This window comes from Micromesistius poutassou, assembly GCF_964030765.1.
Source record: "Micromesistius poutassou genome assembly, chromosome: 13".
NCBI classification, from domain to species: Eukaryota; Metazoa; Chordata; class Actinopteri; order Gadiformes; family Gadidae; genus Micromesistius; species Micromesistius poutassou.
In genome coordinates, this window is record NC_140283.1 from 7,514,761 (window position 1) to 7,534,560 (window position 19,800).

A 19,800-nucleotide genomic window follows, 5' to 3' on the forward strand; every position below is an offset into this window, starting at 1 on the left:
ACGGTGCACGTTAAGCTCTCCCCCCCACCCCACCCCGCACCATCCTCCTATTGCCCTTCTGCCAGCCTCTGCATTGGCGTCACAGAGGGATTTTGGCCCGTCTAGCTTATTCCATGTCTTCACAAAGGAGGTGTGCTAAACACTGGACAGCAGCACTATCCCTCATTTCCCTGAAACTACAGGAGAGGCTGGAAGAACGCAATAAGTCCATGCATTGTGGACTGTTGATCTATTAACCTGGACGTCTCCTTAAGAACATATTCTTTTCTGCTCATAGAATAATTGCATTGTGAGTATAACCATTCATTTTGTCCTTTGTGTATCTGCTGCTGTGCCATGTATTGCTCTGTTAGTGATCACATGAGTCACGTTGAATGGCAGGGCATGTTTGGTTGTGCAGCAGACCTGGGTTGTGGAACTAGGTGATAGCAAGTTTGTTATAAATATGCTAGCTCTGTTTGTCTTGGAGACTTTTTGCATTTGCATCCACTTGCTGCATCTAAGATGTTGGAGCACACAGTCAATCTCTGACTATGCACGTAATATACATTTGGGAATTTTCAAGCAATTTTGTTTGCATAATAATGTTGACATTGCATGTTGTTGTGTCTTGAAGCCAAATGTTTCTGGTGTAATGAATCTTTATGTATGAGTGAAACTGGTAGCTATCAGTCATCAGTATGACCCCAGATCTCTGGGGTTTACTACTTGAACTGGTTGGCTTTTAATGATTTTCACCTGTTTGGGAAGATAACCTTCTAACCTTGAACAAAGACGAGGAAATCCTGGTACCAAAGTGTTATTTTCTTGATAACAGCATACATCCACATACAATGTGTTTGTAAGTCAATATCTTAATGTATCTCTTGTGATAACTTCTTAATACAGACGTCATCGTCTTTCATGTAATATTATGTTTTCCGGATGCCAAAAACTATTTGATAACCAAACTAATCCAAAAGTATGAGCCATTTTTATGGCAGTACCATTAATCTTGGATACATGAGCAGGTAATCAAATCTGAGTTAATCTTTCCTACGGATGCAAATTTGGGAGAATATAAATAGATCTACAACGAGCAATACATGAATGCTAAACTGGCTACATGCTAAACGGAAGTTGCTTGCCTGGTCAGCAACATTACAGCAATAAGTAGTCTCATAACTGTATTGCAAAGCAATGTCTTTATCGTACTAGCATTCAGATAGAGGAATACAACTCATCTTTTGTCTCAAGCGCACACATTATGATATTGTCCGCTACACGGTGTTTAACTGCCGCATTCACTGAATGTACAGAATAAGTACAGAGTCATCTGCTGTGTACAGTAAATGCATGGAAGCTTTCCTGTAATCCTGTGCAATCTTTTTTATGACTCCCTTTTGCACCTGCAATGCACCAACGGCAGTACGGCGGATCTTGTCTCTTGTACCTCTATACCCGCCGCTAGATGGGACCTGGATTGTTTTGGAACTTCCCTCCCAAGGCCGGCTGTACGGTTCCCCAGAGCCTCCTGCAGTCCATGTACGTAGGACCGCTGAGAACACAGCGACCACAGCCGGCCTACCATACCACATACCCCGTTGTGTAGAACGCCTGTCTATCCGGCCTCCGGTTATGTATGGTTATGTGTAGAGATATACTGCATATGTACACATGGCATCTTCGTCCATCACTCCATCCTGTGAGTCAGCCAGAGTTTAAAGTGATGGATAACAGTGTCTAAAAGTATCCCAGAGGGATGTATGCATACCCAACCTAACAAATATCTCGTCCCGAAAAATGTCAAAAAGTGAATGAATTAACATATATCACAAAGTCAGCTCATAGGGTCTGTCTCGGAAAGAGACCGACAGACTTTTAAGACTGCCGTAGATCAGACACCATGCACCATTGCTTAATGTGAGTGTTAGGTAAGTGGTCACTGCCTTGGACACATAAGTGTGCGGTGATTGGTCTACCATTTGGCTACCAATGTGTACTCTCACCAGGAGGGTAGACTCCACCCATTAAATCAGCTTGAAGGAGTCGAAAACGTAATCGATTTGGTGGAACATCATATTATGATTCTCAATGCACACCTTGATAAACCTTAATAACTACTTAAAGTAGGTTTCAGATGTCTTGTTGTCCATCACTTTTAGCTATATTCTCATTGAGAAGTAGACCAACGAGCCCCCCTTTCTCACGCCTTCAGGGAACAGACACCCCCTCTCTGATTGTGGGCTGGTGGTGGGCAGTATAATAGGCTGAAGGAAATCTGGAGTCTGAATCATGTGTTGAAGATCAGGAGAGGCATCATTGAAATCAGGCTGATTGCAAAACGCTACTCTCAGGACCTAACATTTCAATTATGATTATTAGTACTCCTTCATTGTGGGTGACTAATATAATAGTCACCAAGTTGGTCCCAGTGCAGTTTCTGATGCAATAAGTACAATATTTTTAACTACAGCTTTTCATTGTGCAAAATTTCACAATTTTGGTCCACTTATCATGGGTGACTCATGAGCTGTGGGAGGAAACATAGGATCCAGACTGACGTGGAACAATTGGTTGATTCGTAGATCCTTTCTTGTCTTCATTGGCCAAACGGATGATGGTGATGATGATGACGATGATGATGAAAATATTGAGCATGGTGTCAAATGTACTCATCTTTATCATTTTTATTTGTCAGTCACATATACACACAAACCAACAAACACATACACACACACACTCACACACATTTGCAAACCTATATACATTGTTTATTGACAATGTGTGCAATGGGTTCCTGCTGCTGCTGTCATCGATCTTCTTTGAAGATGCCAGCCACCACAGCGTCTGGCTGTTGGTCTGTGTATCAGATAGAACCGCATGTTCTCTGCATGAATCCCCCGTCTCTGTTTGTTGTAGGAATCTAAGTGTGCCCCTGATGTTCTTTCTCCACTAAGCACCCACGCCATGTAGACAGTGTTTTAATCATGGTGTTGGATTGAACCTCATCGCAATTCGTTGAATCCCATTCAATGGATTACATTTTTCCAACATAATCGCCAATGACAGTGTCTCAATCTGACATTGCATATGTTTATTCTAGTTTTTGTATTAAACTGTGTGCCAGTGGCATTGATTATGTGATAAAAAACAAAAGTGTGTTTGCCCGTAAGGTAAGGTAAGGATATTACAGGGTGTACATGTTGGAACACAGAATGGATACTGTGAGGTGTCAGAGAAGAGGGGATAACCAATTAAAAGGACTAGGTGCTTGGTTGTTGAAATATTGTTATTGAATATGATTGGCCCATGCTTCTCTGTGGATATTCAAATGGAATGCATCATATATGTAAATATATATAAATTAATTGCCTTTAATGTAAGCAATTATAATGTCAGGTCATTCTAGAGACAATAGCTTGTAGGGTTTAAAGTTTTGTTTCTATCTCAAATGGTATTTAACCCAAACCTTGTTCCAGTCCTGTTCCCTAAGCCTGCATTGATAGCACTGTCTCAACTGAGCCTTGTTGTGTTCACATCTGAATGGCCTTTCCGTTAAGGCAGGACACTTGGCAAATGTCACCCTCTATCAGCAGTGTTCCCTTTGGGGGCCCCACGCGGGCTCTCCATCTGCCCCTCTGGTCCTGCTCCAAAAGCAACCTTGTCGGCCCTTCTGGGAGAACAGCTCTCTTGGTGTTTCAATATGGTCACAGGACCATCCGACCAGGGCGTTCCGCGTGGGCCAATCAGATCAGCCGTGAGGATGAGAAGGTGATTTGGTTCATCTGATATCCTGAAATTAGATGAAATCCAGTGCAATGACTGCTTTTGAATTGTATTGAATGAATACAGTTCTTAGTGCATTGAAATTGTGCAATACATTTGGTGTGTATAATGTCTGTATATATACTGTATATATATAAAAAACTAAATGATAAAAAAAAACGGTAGCGCCAATCTTAAGATCACAATCCTCGAAGCAACTCTTCAAAGTAATAAGTGTTGTTTTTCAAAGATTTATTAACACTACCTGGTACCTACTCCCTTATTTAGTTTAATCCTGAAGATATGCCATAACACACAATTAACCTTTCTTATTGAAGTATTTAAGGTTTATAGGTGTGGGTGTAGGTTACCTTATGCTTACTGATTCCATGTCTTTTTCCTTTCCATTGACAAGTTGGAGGCTGGTGTGTCTGCTAGTAACAGGATAGCCCCACAGGTCTTCTGTCTACCCTCTGCCATTTAACACCTTTTCACCTTCCACCAGATTCACCTTTGTTATTTTTTACACACAATGCTTCACTTTCACTATACTTAATTTAGTTGACACTCTAGTTACATACATATACATACATACATACATTATACTTATTCTGGTTTTATTTCCTTTGATTTAGTTAGAGTTTGGATGTTGTCCCCTTTGGAAACTGTAATTGTGATAATTTACGACTAAATTAATAAACATGGAAATATGTAATCTTGTGTGCATGTGTGGTGGTGGTGGTGTGTGTGTGTGTGTGTGTGTGTGTGTGTGTGTGTGTGTGTGTGTGTGTGTGAGGGTTGGGGGAGAGGGGTTGACAGTGTATGTGCACGGGTGTGATGCCATTCGAGTGCCACTCGAGAAGAATTTGCTGGTGTCCATTTGTGGATGTTTGCATTAGCCTGTGGGATACCCGCCCAACGCTGTCGTGCCCTTTAACACCTCAGTATTCTTTCATTTCCTTCCCACCACTAATCCGCACCGAAATCTTTCATGATACACACAGCTCAACAATGCCTTCATTCACAGTCTACCAGGCCTGTCCTTAGAACACACTACACCCACCACCGCAGACGGCTACAGGCTTTGATCCTCAATCCACAGGAGGTGACTGAGATATAAGAATCGGCTATGTTTGGAGGCACAGAGGTTTTCGTCCGACGTTCACAGAAACACAAATTTGCTTGCAACAATTCTGACAAAGCACCGGCCATCTCACAAGAAGAGATGAACTGCCAAAGACACAATTTTAGTTGAGGTTCTGTTTAATATTTAATGTTAACATCTCCCTAGAATATCTCTGAGCAACTTTGGAAGCACAAAATACCCGTCTAAAGATTCAACAGTGATTAATAATTAATTTTCTTCCGCATCAAACGCTGAGAGACTAATATAGCTCTGATCTCTGATCATTTAGCTCTGTCTGAAGTTCTGGGAAGTCTTTTGAAGAACTTGGACACAGCTATTAAATCCAAAAGCATTCTGTTTAAAGCACACGTTTGTGTTTGCTTCTTTGTAATTGTTTTCCTTTGTGGCCCTTCAACTACTGCTGAAACTCCCACAAGCAAAGTAAGAAAGGGGAGAGGGGGAGAGACTTACCCTAGATGCCGCATGATGGAGAACTTACTTACTTACTTGCATATATATTATGTTTTGCAGCATTATGTTTCACATCAGACAAGCTTTTGATCAAAATACAAGCAGGTTATATTTATTGCTAGAGCAGTATCATAATAATATGGACTGCATTCATATTGCTTTTCTAACCAGTATTGCCTAACATTTACACATTCAGACACAGACGGCAGTGTCAACCATGCAAGGCAACAGCCCACTCTTCATGTCATGCTCAGGGACACCCTGACAATAAGCTAGGAGGAGACAGGGATCAAACTACCAACCTTCTGGTTACCAGGCAACCTGCTCTACCTCCTGGGCCCCATGCCGCCCATAATAGCACATTAAGTCATAGGATGGAGGTTGTAAAAAAAGAAGTTGGGCAGTTAAGCCAATGACTGCAGAGAGTACGCATGAGGAAAAGAGAAGCGATGAACTGGTTATCAGGTTGGCCTGAGCCATAGGAAGACAGGCAAGCCAGCATGAGAAATCTTCCACCCTTTCACTCATCGCTTTGTCCCCAGAGAGGAATTAGCTCACACTTTAGCTCACACTTTTAATTACATTTTATAATATGGGGTTTTCGTTTTTTATGAAAGGCGATTCATATTCTATTACATTCTATTAGTGGATTGCTATCCCCTTCATATGTTTCATGAGTACTGTGGTCTGGGGTCAATATAAGCGCAGACTAAAGTTAGCTTTACCACTCCAGTCCGAGAACAACCAACAAATATCTTTATATGTTATCTCTCCATACCTCTCTCTCTCTCTCCCACCCCCCTCCCTCCCTGTTTGGTTTCCAGGCATAGATTTCTGCTCAGCTACTACCAGTCCACATGACTGCTCTATTGATTTCATATGTTTTACAGGAAGCATCCATTTCTGCCATATGACAGTCTACTGTCCCCTTAACCAACCCTGGACCAGTGGCCCGGAACTAGACTAATTAACACAACCAGTCCCAAATCATCATCATCAGTCATAAAATGTTAGCACAATTGAGTAGAATACCACTATTCCAACAAATGAACCTATCTTGTCGTTTAAGATCAGAACATCTGTATATATGGATCTTAAAAAGCTATTTAATGGCACTTTTGAGTAATCTTAAGTGTACTTAGAAGTACATCGTCATTAAAAGTCGGAGAGCACGAAGAACCAAGAGTGAATGTGAGAGCGCAAACAGAAATAACCCAGGCTGGCGACACTGCTGGGAGTTGTCATGGCAACCATTTCTGGGCAGAACTTGAAAGCAGGTGAAGAAGAGAGAAATGGAGAGAAGGAGAAGGAGAGGGGTGATGGTCCTCTCTTTGTGTGAGAAAATATATTGAATTAGTTCTCTCCAGCAAACCACTCTTACTTTTTGTGTTATACATTTAAAGTCGTAGCTAATGGTGGTTCTTTCTGTTTGACTCGCTCAACCTCTTGGTGAAAGGTGGAGGTAAAGTCAAAAGGTTGGCAAATTATCTCTCACCTCCTGAAAAATGTATACAGCAGCCTGTTCTCCAACCTTAACTGTGCATATCAGCAATACGTCAAGCAATTGTCAAGTGTCTGTCTGTGAAAAAAAAAAGCTGATATTCCTTTTATTCTGAGTGGAAATTGAAATACTTTATAGTTTCAGAATTCAAATTAGTTTTGATAACATTTCTTAAGGAACAGTACCGTACCATTGCTATGGTTAATTTGAATATACATTTTGTTTAACAAGATAATCCTGACAAATGTATAGCACCTTAACGTTTTTTTAAGCATAAATGCAATCAATTAAGTAAGGCAGATGAAAATTAGCAACAAGTGTGGTAGCCCTACAACAAGTGATGCAATTAGCAGGTTACCTAGAGGTCGAGGACACGCTAAAATACCGGAGTCTGTTTTGTTTGATAAGTGGGCATTAAAAATATCAACACAGGGGTCGTAGCTCTACAGTAAGTGATGTTATTAGAAGGTGATGTAGGGGTCAAGGACACTTGAGAGTGGGAGTTTCTAATGAAAGAGGGCCTTAAGTAAATGCAGCATCATCAATTTAGTGGCACTAGCCCAACAGGAAGTGATGCAATCACTCAACGAGGGGTCATCAGAAGACGTAAAGGAACAACACACAAATCAAGGGGGCACAGAATGACTTGAGAGTAAGATAGAGACATCTGGTCACTTTTATATAATTCAAGGCATTGAGCTGTTGTCTCATTTATATGAAAGAAAGCCTGAAGGATGGAAACATTATACTGGTGGACTAAAATGACTTTAGACTAAGCTAGATATGAATAAACAGTGATGCGCAGAGAGACAATCTCAGAAACATTCTTATTAATTATTAATCTTATTCTTATTACCCCCTCGAAAACAAGATGGTACATCTCAAGGGGCTAACCCCCCTAATAAATAAATAATTATTCGGGTTTCTAAGCAGAATTCCAGATGTTTCAAATAAGGTCATGATAAGAGCTGTTCAAATTCTCTAAATGCGAAGGAAAGGTGCTTCAATAATTCCTTTCTTATCAATTTTAGCATCCTTTCCTTTATGAAAGGAAAAGAGAATGCAACGTTTAAAGCAATGCACCATTCGGGTGTTAACAAAAAGAAACGTTCAACATGACCTACAATTATGGTCATCCAATCACACTAATTGAGGTTCATGTTGATAAATGAGTGGACAGTTTGGTGAGCTTGAGCAACCATTTCAATGTGACAACCCTTTTCTTTCTCCTTTGTGACTGGTAGCCTATATTCCTTTTAAATGTAATTCCAACCTTGGTAATGAAGCAATGTCACAGGGTTGTCCACATCCATATAGCTAACAACGGCTAAGAACAGATGTTTCGGGTGAAACACTCATATGCGTCGTTTTGGGTCGCATTGACAAGCTTTCTTTTAGCTTGGAGATCATGTTGGATTACAGTGCCTGTCCCATGCATCCCGTGCACACTGAGAAAGTCTCAAAGAAACAGCTATTCATTAGGTTTCACCCCGATGCGGAAGACATGCATATGTGAAAACAAAACATGCTGACATGCAAAGATAGACCCACAGATCAGTTCAATGGGTGATTGTGTGTGTGTGTGTGTGTGGGGGGGGGGGGTTCTCCCATGTGTTTGTGTGTGCACATCTGCTTCACCCCATCCTACATCTCACCTGCATTCATTACTCATTGCATAAGAATGCAGCAACACAATCTCTCCTTGATAAAACAGCAGCTTGTGCTGTATAAGCAAACAAAGCAACTGAAAATCATCTGCGAGAGAGAGAAGAGAGGTCCAGTGTATATCTTTCACTGGTGGTTTGGTTGTTGGCGTCAGAAGGCCAAATATAGCCCGGCATAAAGCAGTGGAAATTGATTTTCACATCCAGCTATCGTACATCCGATAGAGAAACGGAAGTGCAGAGTCACAGAGGACTTTGTGTAAAACGCAGAGGACTTTGTGTAAAATAATGAGAGGGAGGATTAAGTGGAGTGTAAATGGGTTCATGAAATTTAGGGCGTCCTGAAAAAGGACAAAGCGATGGAGACGCTTCCGGATAACCTTCTGTGGGGAATTGTTGGCGGGAACAAGGAATTATCAGTTGTCACGCTCTGCACTCAGTAGTTTTAATACATGCCCTGACCCCCAAATAAAGAGAGCGAGAGCTGCCGTAATGAAATACTATAGATGTATTAAAATCTATGAGAACTTGCAAAGCGCCAATAAATTAATTAATACTTTATAGTAAACTAAAAAATATATTTTAAGAGCCAGGGAGACAGAAAGTAGACAGAAAGTTGATTGTTAGGCTGTGACATTAAACAACCATTAAAACCAAAGTGGGACCAAAAATAATGGCCGTAACAAAATACACTTAGAGCTAGCTGGTGGAACGACACGAGCTGTAGGTGAAAGAGATGGGTAGAGAGAGCAGAAGAGATGCGATGGGACAAAGGTGCATGTGGTTCTGCATCTTTTTTTATCCATGGCACCTTTCCAGCTTCTTGAGAAAGGTCACACCATCAGAGAACAAGAAATAATAAGGGCGAGAGGGAGTGGCGATAGGCAGGAAGGTTGACGCTGTTTATACACTTCAAGCAAAAATCAAGCCGAAATCCTAAACCTCAGAATGTAAAACTTGTGTATACTCGCTGTGACTCAAGGTGTGTTTGTTTTAAGATTGATTCACGTCAGATGAGGGAGTATGGGAGAGAGCTGTGCAATAATTATCACAGGAATGTTTGAGTTTTACTGTACAATGCACTATGTGTGTGTTATTAGAAGCTTAAGTTAATATAATGTAGAATATCCTCTGGTAACTTAAGGTCAGGTGAGGTCCTTCTTCCACAAGTACCAAAATGTCACCCTTCATTGATGATCAATCACAGACATCGTTGACTGAATTCTGGAGTGACATGCAGGCACTAGGGATGGATTCCTAAGGGGGTGGCCATGAACCGGAAGTGAAATGCACAGACTGGTCGATACACAGGGAGGCATGCAGAGTTAAGACGGTAGGACGGTCAGGGCAGTCAGGCATGGGTCAGGAGACAGGCAGGCAAAGGCTTCAGGAAGGTAGCAGGGCACAGGTCGAGAAATATGCAGGTGACAGACACTAAACGATTGGAACGAATGAGGGACGAACACAAGACCAACTTGCGAACAAATGAGCAAAGACAAGACAGGCAGACTATTTATACAGAAGGGTTGATGAGGGAACGAATGCACCTGTGGGTAGTTCATGGGCGTTAATCAGGAGATCTAATGGGCAGTGCTATGGACTGAGGGGGCTGACACAGGCATGACACTGGTGGACAGAAACCTGACTGTTTTGGTTACAATTCTGCCATTTATTTTGTGGGTGACCAAGCCAAATACAATTTTGGTTGACATATTTGGCTGAATATGTTTTGCCTCTTTATGGTTTTGTTTCTACAGGTTCACTGCCATGGGCATATATGAAACACATTAACATATGAGTTTATTCATAAGGCTATATTCATTGTTTATTCATTGGAATACAATTTGCTGAGCCTTAACCCCTGCCCCCAGCTACAGTATATGCTGTTCTCAGTAACCAGTCAACAGATATTGATGTTATCGATACATTTTGAAGTATGTGTGTGTTTGTGTATATTCTCGAGGGCAGGTGCTGACGATTGGGGGGCCTGTTTTCCTTGACTGACAGCTGAGCCCACCTCAACATCAACTCATTGATAACAGTTATTTTTCTTCCACACCTAACCTTATTGGCATAAGCCTGAACTCCCGGCCTCCAAAAACTCCTTCTGTAGGCTACTCCTACAGGACCAGTACAGCGCCACACATTCAGTCTGTAAATATCTGTCCTTTGGGTCTGAGAACATTGAAGACATAGGATCCTTTACTTTCTCTTACATGTGTTCATCTCTGCATGGAGCTCACAGTTCACAGGCAATGTGCATGTTGAAATAAATTGTAAACTTGTGGGGTTTTTATGTGTGTCTGCGTGCGTGTGTGCGTGTGTGCATGTGTGTGTGTGTGTGTGTGTGTGTGTGTGTGTGTGTGTGTGTGTGCGTGTGTCTGTTGCCATGGTGATCGCAGGTTGCTGTCTAGGATGGCGGGTATGAAGGAGCAGCTGTTCACCGAGGAGAAACCCCTGCTTCCTGAACAAAGAGGAGTGGACTCAGACGTGGTCAGTCACCCCATGTGTTACTCAACCCTGTGCTAGACGCCATCATTCTTATAGGTTGTTTATACTTTACGTTGAAAGTGTACTGATTATACTGGTTGATAAGCATGCTTGATGTTCCTCATGTGTCAATGGTTTGTAATTAGAGTGTAATTAAAGTGCTTTGTTTACCCGCCAGACGTGGAGATGAACCAATTCAAAACTATTTTTTTTATGTTTTTAATGTGCTGATGACATGAGTCATTCATGCGGAAAATATAAGCAGAGACTGATTTGAAACCAGACAAATATGGGCATAAGTGGGGAAATCTAGATAAGTGGGAAATTTGATTAATAGCAGAGCAACGCAAAGAGAGATGTTTCTGAATGCCTGAGTGCAACCAGGCATTTAAACAAAGAAGCTGGGAATATGAATGCCTAACCACTGACATATAAACAATGGTACTGTCAAAAATGTTATTAATTAAATTTGTCAGATTTATAAATGTAAATCAAATACAACTAAATTACCGATGTGAAACCTGGAGTGGCTCTTTTCCCCTAATTTGTATTTCATGACTGAGGCCTAAGCCCTTTCTAAACAATAGAACATTCTCTGTTCCAAACTATTTTCCGGGTGACTCTTGTATCTAATGGTGTCTATTGTAAATAAATACTATGCAAATGTAATCAGTGACGAAATCTCTAGGGCGAGATCCGCTGTACCTTCAAAAATGTAACGGATAATGTTTGTTGTTTGTCAAGACGCAGCCCGATAGAGGAGAGGAGGGGTCCGGGGTTGCGAGCACGAACATCAGTGCTGCCCCCGTGCCACAAACCCACTCCCCCTCTCCCCACAGTCGGCCAGCTCACCGCTGGCATGTCATCGCGCGGCACTGGCTCCGCCAGACCCGCTGTCGGACCGGCGAGGTCAACCGGGTAACTACCAGACAGCTGCCAACACTACCGTTTAGAGCAGAGGCAGAGCACAGGGGGAAATCAACAGCGGTGGATAGATAGCGGATAAGGTGGTAGAACAGAACAGCCACAGGTGACTATAGCTGTTAAAGGTTAGGCCGTACATATTGGAGTTGTTAAGCGAGAGATGCGGAAAAGGCTTACCTACAGAACCCTTAACATAAGTAATTGTCTCATTAAGAAAATAGAAATTATACCTGTTTCAGAATGCCAGAGATGCAGGACAGGAGGCCCCAACTAACTTCCATCGGGCCTTGTTTTCCTTTTAGATATACCATAGATGTGTCACTTTGAATTTAGTGTTCACCTTAGGCTAATTAGGTGCAGTTCCACGATTGGTCATCTACAATTTTGCACGTTATTTACCATTTTAACAAATAGGATGGAATGATTAAAGTCATGCATTTAGAAAGAGCAAACAGTGCCACCTGCTGATCCGACTATCACACTACAACCCAGTTGCCGATTACTTACACCTTATCACAGGAAGTAAACCGTTGCATGCAATTCACAGGATATGACGCTGCCCTTTCAATTGCCACTGGACTCTTCATTCATTCGAAAAATACCAGCACTCTTACCCCTCCCACCAACCCCTAACCCCCCTACGATAAAGAGCTGGGATTTGAAGCAATTCAGGGCAGCTTCAAATTCTCTTCATAATCCCTTTTTGCATGAAGTACTGACTCCTCCTAACCCTAACCCTAACCCTAATCCAACCCTCTCTCCCTCTAGGCGTGTCCTTGTCCTGTTTACTCTATACGTATTCTTGTCTTCAACTTTGTCAGCTTTGTTTTACTAATCAAATTCTAACTCTATCTTGTATTTTTCTGTCTAACCATTTTCCACTTCATCCTGAGCTCATCTTTATCTTCCTCTTACTACTGAATATTTCCCATGGATATCTCTTGCTCAACATTTTATGTGTCAAATTTACCAGCAGCCCCGTCTCTTGTGCAAGCCCAACTCTTTTGAGCCTGGCTGGATTGTTTGAAGTCTGAAAAATCATCTGTAGTGGATGAGAACTATTGAAATCAAACATTCTCCTGCTGTTCTCATTAAACGTGTTGCGAAAACAATTTCAATAGAAACATGTTTTCGTTAACACACATGTATTAAAGAAAACTGCAGTTATTCTTCAAGAGATGTTTAAAATGTTATTTTCACATTCAACAAACCGTTTAAGTTGGTTTTTGGTCTTTCCCTTTGTAGGCATATCTGTATGTTCATATGTTTTTGTGTCTATTTCTCTCTCTCTCTGTCTCTTACACTTCCATATATATCCTCCTCCCTCTTTTCGCCACCACTTGCTGTAACTTACAACTGCTGTTCTCTTCGTTCCCAATCTCCAGAGGCATTTAGGCAATCATAGTCAAATATCACATTTGTATCTAACTGTAAAAATGCTGACTATCACACCATCCAGAATCAAATGCAACATTTGTTTGTTTTGAAGACATTTGAGTCTCAAATATGGCTCCCACTGGTGGGTTCATACACAAAACTCCTATTGAATGGTGTGTACTGCTGCTATGGAATTGCATCCACAACATTACGGACACCCACACAAGTGAGCATCTTGGTCTGGTTGTAGAGCAAAGACCGAGCGAGTGTGTTCAGCGAGTGTGTTCACCGCTCGCCTGCTAGAGTACCAGTTTCACGCCTCCAAGATCCTAAAATAACTGCAGCAAATTTTCCATAACTGCTGCCGTACTGCACATTGTTCGCAGCGTATCGGTTGTGTGCGACCTACGCAACAAAATATTGTGTAGGTGTGTGCTGCTGCATGTGAGAGATACAAGAGAACGCTACCATTGCCAGTACACACTGTAAAGAACATCTTGTTTTCACACCCACCATTAAACATGCTGTGACGCTTCGATGCTACTGCACAGCTATCGTTCTACTTGCCCGAACTGCTATCAGCGACAATAACAACTGCGCTTGTGTGCTTGGATAGATTTCAGACAGGTACACGGTCCGTTGAGATAACAAAATAAACACTACATCATCATCATCCTCATTATACAAGGGCGTTCCCCTGCCTTCAGTCTGCTGCAGCAGCAGCCACAGCTGTGGAGGCTGGTGATGCGTTATAATGACTCTCAGGCCCTGCTATCGTAACTACTGGATCAACAATGCTCTGGTCCTCTCTGCTGCAGGGCTTTCACAAAATCAAACAAGACACTGGTGCACAAACGAGGTACACTTTCAAGATAAACCAGGGCCTAGAACACTTTGACATCGTTAAGATATGTCTTTTGGTGATGTACAACACACCCCTGGTCCTATTAGACCATTTTGTGTAGTATTTCACTCTGCCACTGATAAACTAAATTTCTGTAGATTCCATGTCTTCATATCATGTGTAGCATCCACCATGAGAATCAGATATTAGATCAATCCCCATATGAGACTCAGGGGATGTGTCTTAGGATCACTGCATATTACATTTTGTGCCATTTTTGGGTGAGAAATCTGTTAATTTGTAAGAGGACACAGACATTTTTGCCAGGCCAGCAGCCTCGTAAATCCAGCATGCCATTTCCTCTACCAGGCTTAAGAAACAGCCTGTTGGTCACGGCCGGTGTGGTCTGGCCCGGCAGCAGGGAGCCCAGATATGGTTGATGCATCTATGGACATGCAGTCCCTGACCGGTTGGGCAGCAATTCATTGGATATCCATTGGAGCCTATAGTCTGATCATTATCGGGTCTAAGGGACTAATGGGGACAACGGTTTTTGAGATTGGTTCAGTATTGAGTGAGCAACTGGCAAACAGGCTGCAATGTAATCCTTTTGGGCAATGGCACCCGTTAATGTAAATCCTCTACAATTGCTTGTTTTTGCCGGGCTCAGATTATTTAATAATATATACAGATTATTATATCATTATGGAAAGGATCCCTACAAAAAATTACATTTGTTTCTTTGCCGTTCACTTTGTCCCGATCTGTTTGTTATTATGTTTTTTTATTACGTTTTAACAAGTTGTAACAATTGACAGAAGGTTGCCTCTGAGAAGGGGTAACAAAAGTCAACAGCCAGTGACCAAACCCAGTGATCAAACAATATTACTCAATATTACTTATTAAAAAATAAATCAGAGAATGAATAGGAAATCCATGTTAGATGTTTTAAAACATGTTCAAGTTCAAGTTCAAGTTGTATTTATTCATCATGTTCAATTAGTATAATGTACTGTAAAGTGCCATGAAATGCTTTTTGCCCTTGGCTCTCTCTCAGCCCCAAAATAACTATACGATTTACAAGATTACAGCTTAAGAAATAAGAAATAAAAATAGAAATACATCTCGCACCATGACATTGTAAAAACAGAATAGTAATAAATATTAAATACAGAGGTAAAAGGAAAACAGAGACACCACACACTGATAAATAATGTCAAAAATAGTATAGGCTTTATTATTCCTTTAAGCAAAATACACAGTAATTGTATAACTGTATAACTGTATATGGCTATGTGAAAGCCCAGAGCCCCGTGAAAAGCATTGCTAATCCTGATCCATGCTGTTTCCGGATGTGTGATATGATGCCGCTCGGATGCCTCTGGGAGAATGGGTCCTGTCCAAGAAGGGGGGACTTACACAGTTACTCTCATCAGGACATCTGGTCCCTAAATGTATGGCTGTGCAGTCCATCTCATGTGTCCAATGTCATGTTGGAGTGCATTTAATATTCAATCCATTTTTGATTGTTCTCTTTTGTTGCTCCTTCTCTTAATTGTAACATTCTCTCTCTCTCTGTTTCTCACTTACCCGCACTAACACCTCTATTGAAATCTCCATAGTCTTTCTTTTCTCTTTCTGTCCCACTCTCTCTCTCTCTCTCTCTCTCTCTCTCTGTCTCTCTCTCTCTCTCTCTCTTCTGCTTTCTGGCTGTCTCTATCTCTCTTCATCTCCCTCTGTTTCTCTCTTTCTCTCCTTCTCTCTCTCTAATCTGTTTTTAGTTGTTGTCATTTGTCACGTTTTCTCTTAATTTTAACATGCTCTCTCTCACCCTGCAGGAGACCTGTGATCAGCTGATCCCTACCGGAGATTGGAAGGTATGAGCTGTGTTTGCAGTCTCACACACACTCCTTCCTCTGTCTCCCTCACTCTCTCTCTTTCTCGCTCTCTCTCTCTCTCCCACCCTCCTTTTTTTCTGTTTTTCGATCTCACCTTATTTTCATAAATCTCTGCTTTAACTTCCCAGTTGATAGTTCTCACCATGTTCATAAAGTAATATTCAAATATGCTGAACACCATGATATTGAAGTAACCACATACATTACAAAAGGATATTTCAAATGAGTACACAGGCCTAGTTTGCAAGCCAAGGTCGATGTTTGGGTTTGTTGGGGATCAAAAGACTGCAATGCTGAAATAAGGTAACGTTCAAGAAATTGCCAACAAACGGCAAATTATTATAACTAGTGCAGTGCCCTTTGAAAACGTGCCAGTTCGGAACGGGCCGATTGCTTGGCCTCCAGTGTCGCTGGTTGCAGCTTTGCCAAGAGCCGCTCATCCTAACAACTTTGCAGTCGACACTGCACCTCCTTAATAACACACCCACCAAGTGTGAAGTTGATCAGATGAATGGCTGTCAAGAAAATTATAGTGCAATGTTCTCTTAGTTTTTATCAAGAAGTGAGAGAAAGAGAGGTTTGTGAGGTTGTTTGTGAGGTGAGAGGGAGCAGGTCGTGGCAGACGCTCAGGTTTGAAGGCAGTTCATGTTGTCACCAACACACCGGCAGGCAGAGATATTCTGTTTTCGACATGGCGCTGTACCGTCGGCAAGGATGAAGTTAATCTGCCACGTGTGGTGACAAGGCTGACAGGTCAATCCAACTGGGGCCTCGGGACGAGAGCGGCAGATTATGGCGAGTCTGCATGCTGAGATCGCTGGCATCTGGGAAAAGGCAACAGCAGGAGAGAGAAAAGAGGAAAGAGTTAGAGGATAGAGGAGAAGAAAGAGAGAGACGATGTGGGGAGCAGCAGGGCCATGACAAAATAAATTCTGCAGCAGATAGGCACACCACCCTTTGTGCATGTTTGTGCATGCATGTGTGTGTGTGTGTGTGTGTGTGTGTGTGTGTGTGTGTGTGTGTGTGTGTGTGTGTGTGTGTGTGTGTGTGTGTGCATGGCAGCAAGCACGCATGTTATTTCTGGGCAGCATCTGTGCATTGAAAGTCCTATTAAAATATGATTGCCAGTTTCAACTTTCTTCAGCACAACATTAACTCATCTTCAGTTATTTGAATAACCAATGACCAGAGCATAATGTTTCAGTTTTGGACAGCTGATACAATGTGGATCTTATTATCAGCGCAAGAGAATATGAGAAACCAATAAAATGCACAGAGAGAGGAAAACAACATGTATCTCTCTCCATACTGGCAGTGGTCCTGAGGAGAGTGCACCAGAACACAGAGGAGGTACCCGACCAATACCAGGCGGGGGCGGGAGTATTCTTAGCCAATCAGCTGCAGCCGGCCCCCTCCCCCTATTCCTCTCTATTTTGGAGCATGCAAGAGGAATGTGTGATATATAAAATGTGCGAGGATGGGAGAAGGGGGGGGGGGGGGGGGGGGGCAGTATCATAAAACTCTGAGACTGGCTTTGAGCAGAGCAGAGGAAAAACAGACCAAGAGAGTGCAGCATCGAATACAGCATTCCTCCTTCTGCAAGCCAGTCTCCAGGATCCTGGTCTCCCAGTCCAACAACATTGTATCCCGTCTCTAGCTCCTTACGTTGGCACGATGCCTGAATGCTGGGATGGGGTGAGTCATTAGAACAGGGGCCTAGGGGTGTCAACAGTGTGTGTGTGTGTGTGTGTGTGTGTGTGTGTGTGTGTGTGTGTGTGTGTGTCTATCTGTGCTTTTGTGAATGAAAAATAGCTGTTGTGTATCTATTTGCTGACGAGAATATTCAGCAAGTGAATGTGCATGCATAATGTTCACAAAAAGATAATCTTATCCAGATAAACATTTGTTTCACTGCATGGTGAATAACAACAATTTGTAATTCTTAATGTGATATTAGTGTTTGTTTCATGATCAATCACTGACGGAGGAACATGTGTTTGGCTGCTGCTTGCTGCAGCTGCATGTTGGTTTGTGTATACTGGTGAGTCACGCTTTGATATTGGCCAACTGACACAGATGTGCTGAGCTGCCTCCGCAGTAGACGACGTCTGGCCATGCATGCACGTGCAAAGGAATAGTGCATGTGTGTGTCTGTATGTCAGTGTGGTCGTGGATGTGCATATTCGCGGGCACGGGTGTGTGTCAAATAAATATAGCTCTGCAACCTTGAGAACAAGGAGACAAGCTATGCGTTTTCACATTGGGAAAAAACAGGATTTGTTGCAGTGGGGTGAGGTAGAGAGAAAGAGTGTTGCCAATATTTGATCGGTACTGCAGATAAAAAATATTAAAAAAAAAAAAAACATCTGACTTACATACGTTTGTATAGACAAAACAATAATGGCCACATAGCATGTGTAGATGTTAAACATAAGCTTTGAACCCGGCCCTTATTTAATAGTATATTCTATCTTCTATTTATTCCATCAGCAGCAACATCCAGGTCATGTGGAGCTGAAAAGAAAACCTGCCTAAACAAAGGGGATGCGACAAAGTCACTGCCTGAAATTAGACTTCTCTTTCCGAACCGCATGCATGAGCTTTAATAACAATAACATGTGGGATGATGGGCGCCCGATGCAGACAAAGGGGTTAGGGTCTCAGATTACCCAGCGATGTGCTATAGCGCTGAAGGTTTATTTAAGGAGGTCCAGAGAACAAAGACGTACCAGGTGGACAAAGCTGTCATGGTGGACGGCTGGCAGTGCGTCTCTTCATAGCAGTTAAGCTGGGGTTGGGGTTTAGCGGTAAACCCAGTCGAGAAGGGGTAGAATGTGCCTGTCATTGGCTGAACATGAAGGCTGCCCCCCACCATATCCCCATAATCCTCTGAAATCTACTCTACTCAGGCCTGTCTATGTACTTGCACTTCTCACAAATCAATACGTAGACACAAATCTACCACCTCCATTTTGACTACAGAGCAGGCTCAGTGTTTTTGTCAGCTCTTTGTCAAGTGTTTAGAAGGGCTATAGTGCATCTTGAAAATTGTAACTAAATTAGAAACAATTACAACATGTGATTAAATTCAGAGTAAATTGCATTCATGTAGTTATCCATTTAGAGTACATGAGTTAGTAAATTGTAATAATCAACAAAAGTTTGATCCTTTTTTTCGCCTTTTTTGTATAAACAAGACTCCATTCTCCACTCTCCATACTCACACTCAAGTTTGTTGTAAATACTGCAGGTGTCAACGGACTGGGATAGACACATGGTCTCCCGTAGGCTGCGTCAGGGGTGTGTGAAACAAGTGTGTGTTGCTGTGTGTTTCAGGAACACGATGTTGAGACCCCTTATGGGATGCTGCATGTGGTGATCCACGGGGCACCGAAAGGAAACAAGCCTGCTATCCTCACCTACCATGATGTGGGCCTCAACCGTGAGTAGAGTGTGTGTGTGTGTGTGTGTGTGTGTGTGTGTGTGTGTGTGTGTGTGTGTGTGTGTGTGTGTGTGTGTGTGTGTGTGTGTTTGTGTGAGTGTGACAGATGTGTCAAGCTGTTCAGAGAGGTGTTTCTGCACTTATTAAATGTGATGAATGGATTTACTGTGCTAGCACAGACACATATGTAAGATATTTTACAGCTAGTGCCCTTGACATTCAATCTTGTATGATAACATTTTCTAGGGTTATCTTCTGGAATTTGGGTTATGATCCATGAATGTTTGGTCTATGTATGTCTTCCTCTGTGTTTGTT

General features: G+C 42.1%; 1 protein-coding gene across 1 annotated transcript in view; it reads left to right on the forward strand.

Annotated features, from left to right (window-relative positions):
* Positions 1 to 1,450: 1,450 nt before the first annotated feature.
* ndrg4 (NDRG family member 4) overlaps positions 1,451 to 19,800 on the forward strand; it is a gene marked incomplete at both ends in the record, with an annotated part of 20,694 nt that continues 2,344 nt past the window's right edge. The window contains 6 exon segments of the mRNA XM_084477858.1: positions 1,451 to 1,524; positions 10,912 to 11,002; positions 11,744 to 11,917; positions 15,983 to 16,021; positions 19,379 to 19,488; positions 19,659 to 19,671. Of these exon segments, the coding sequence (XP_084333984.1) occupies positions 1,451 to 1,524; positions 10,912 to 11,002; positions 11,744 to 11,917; positions 15,983 to 16,021; positions 19,379 to 19,488; positions 19,659 to 19,671 (501 nt within the window).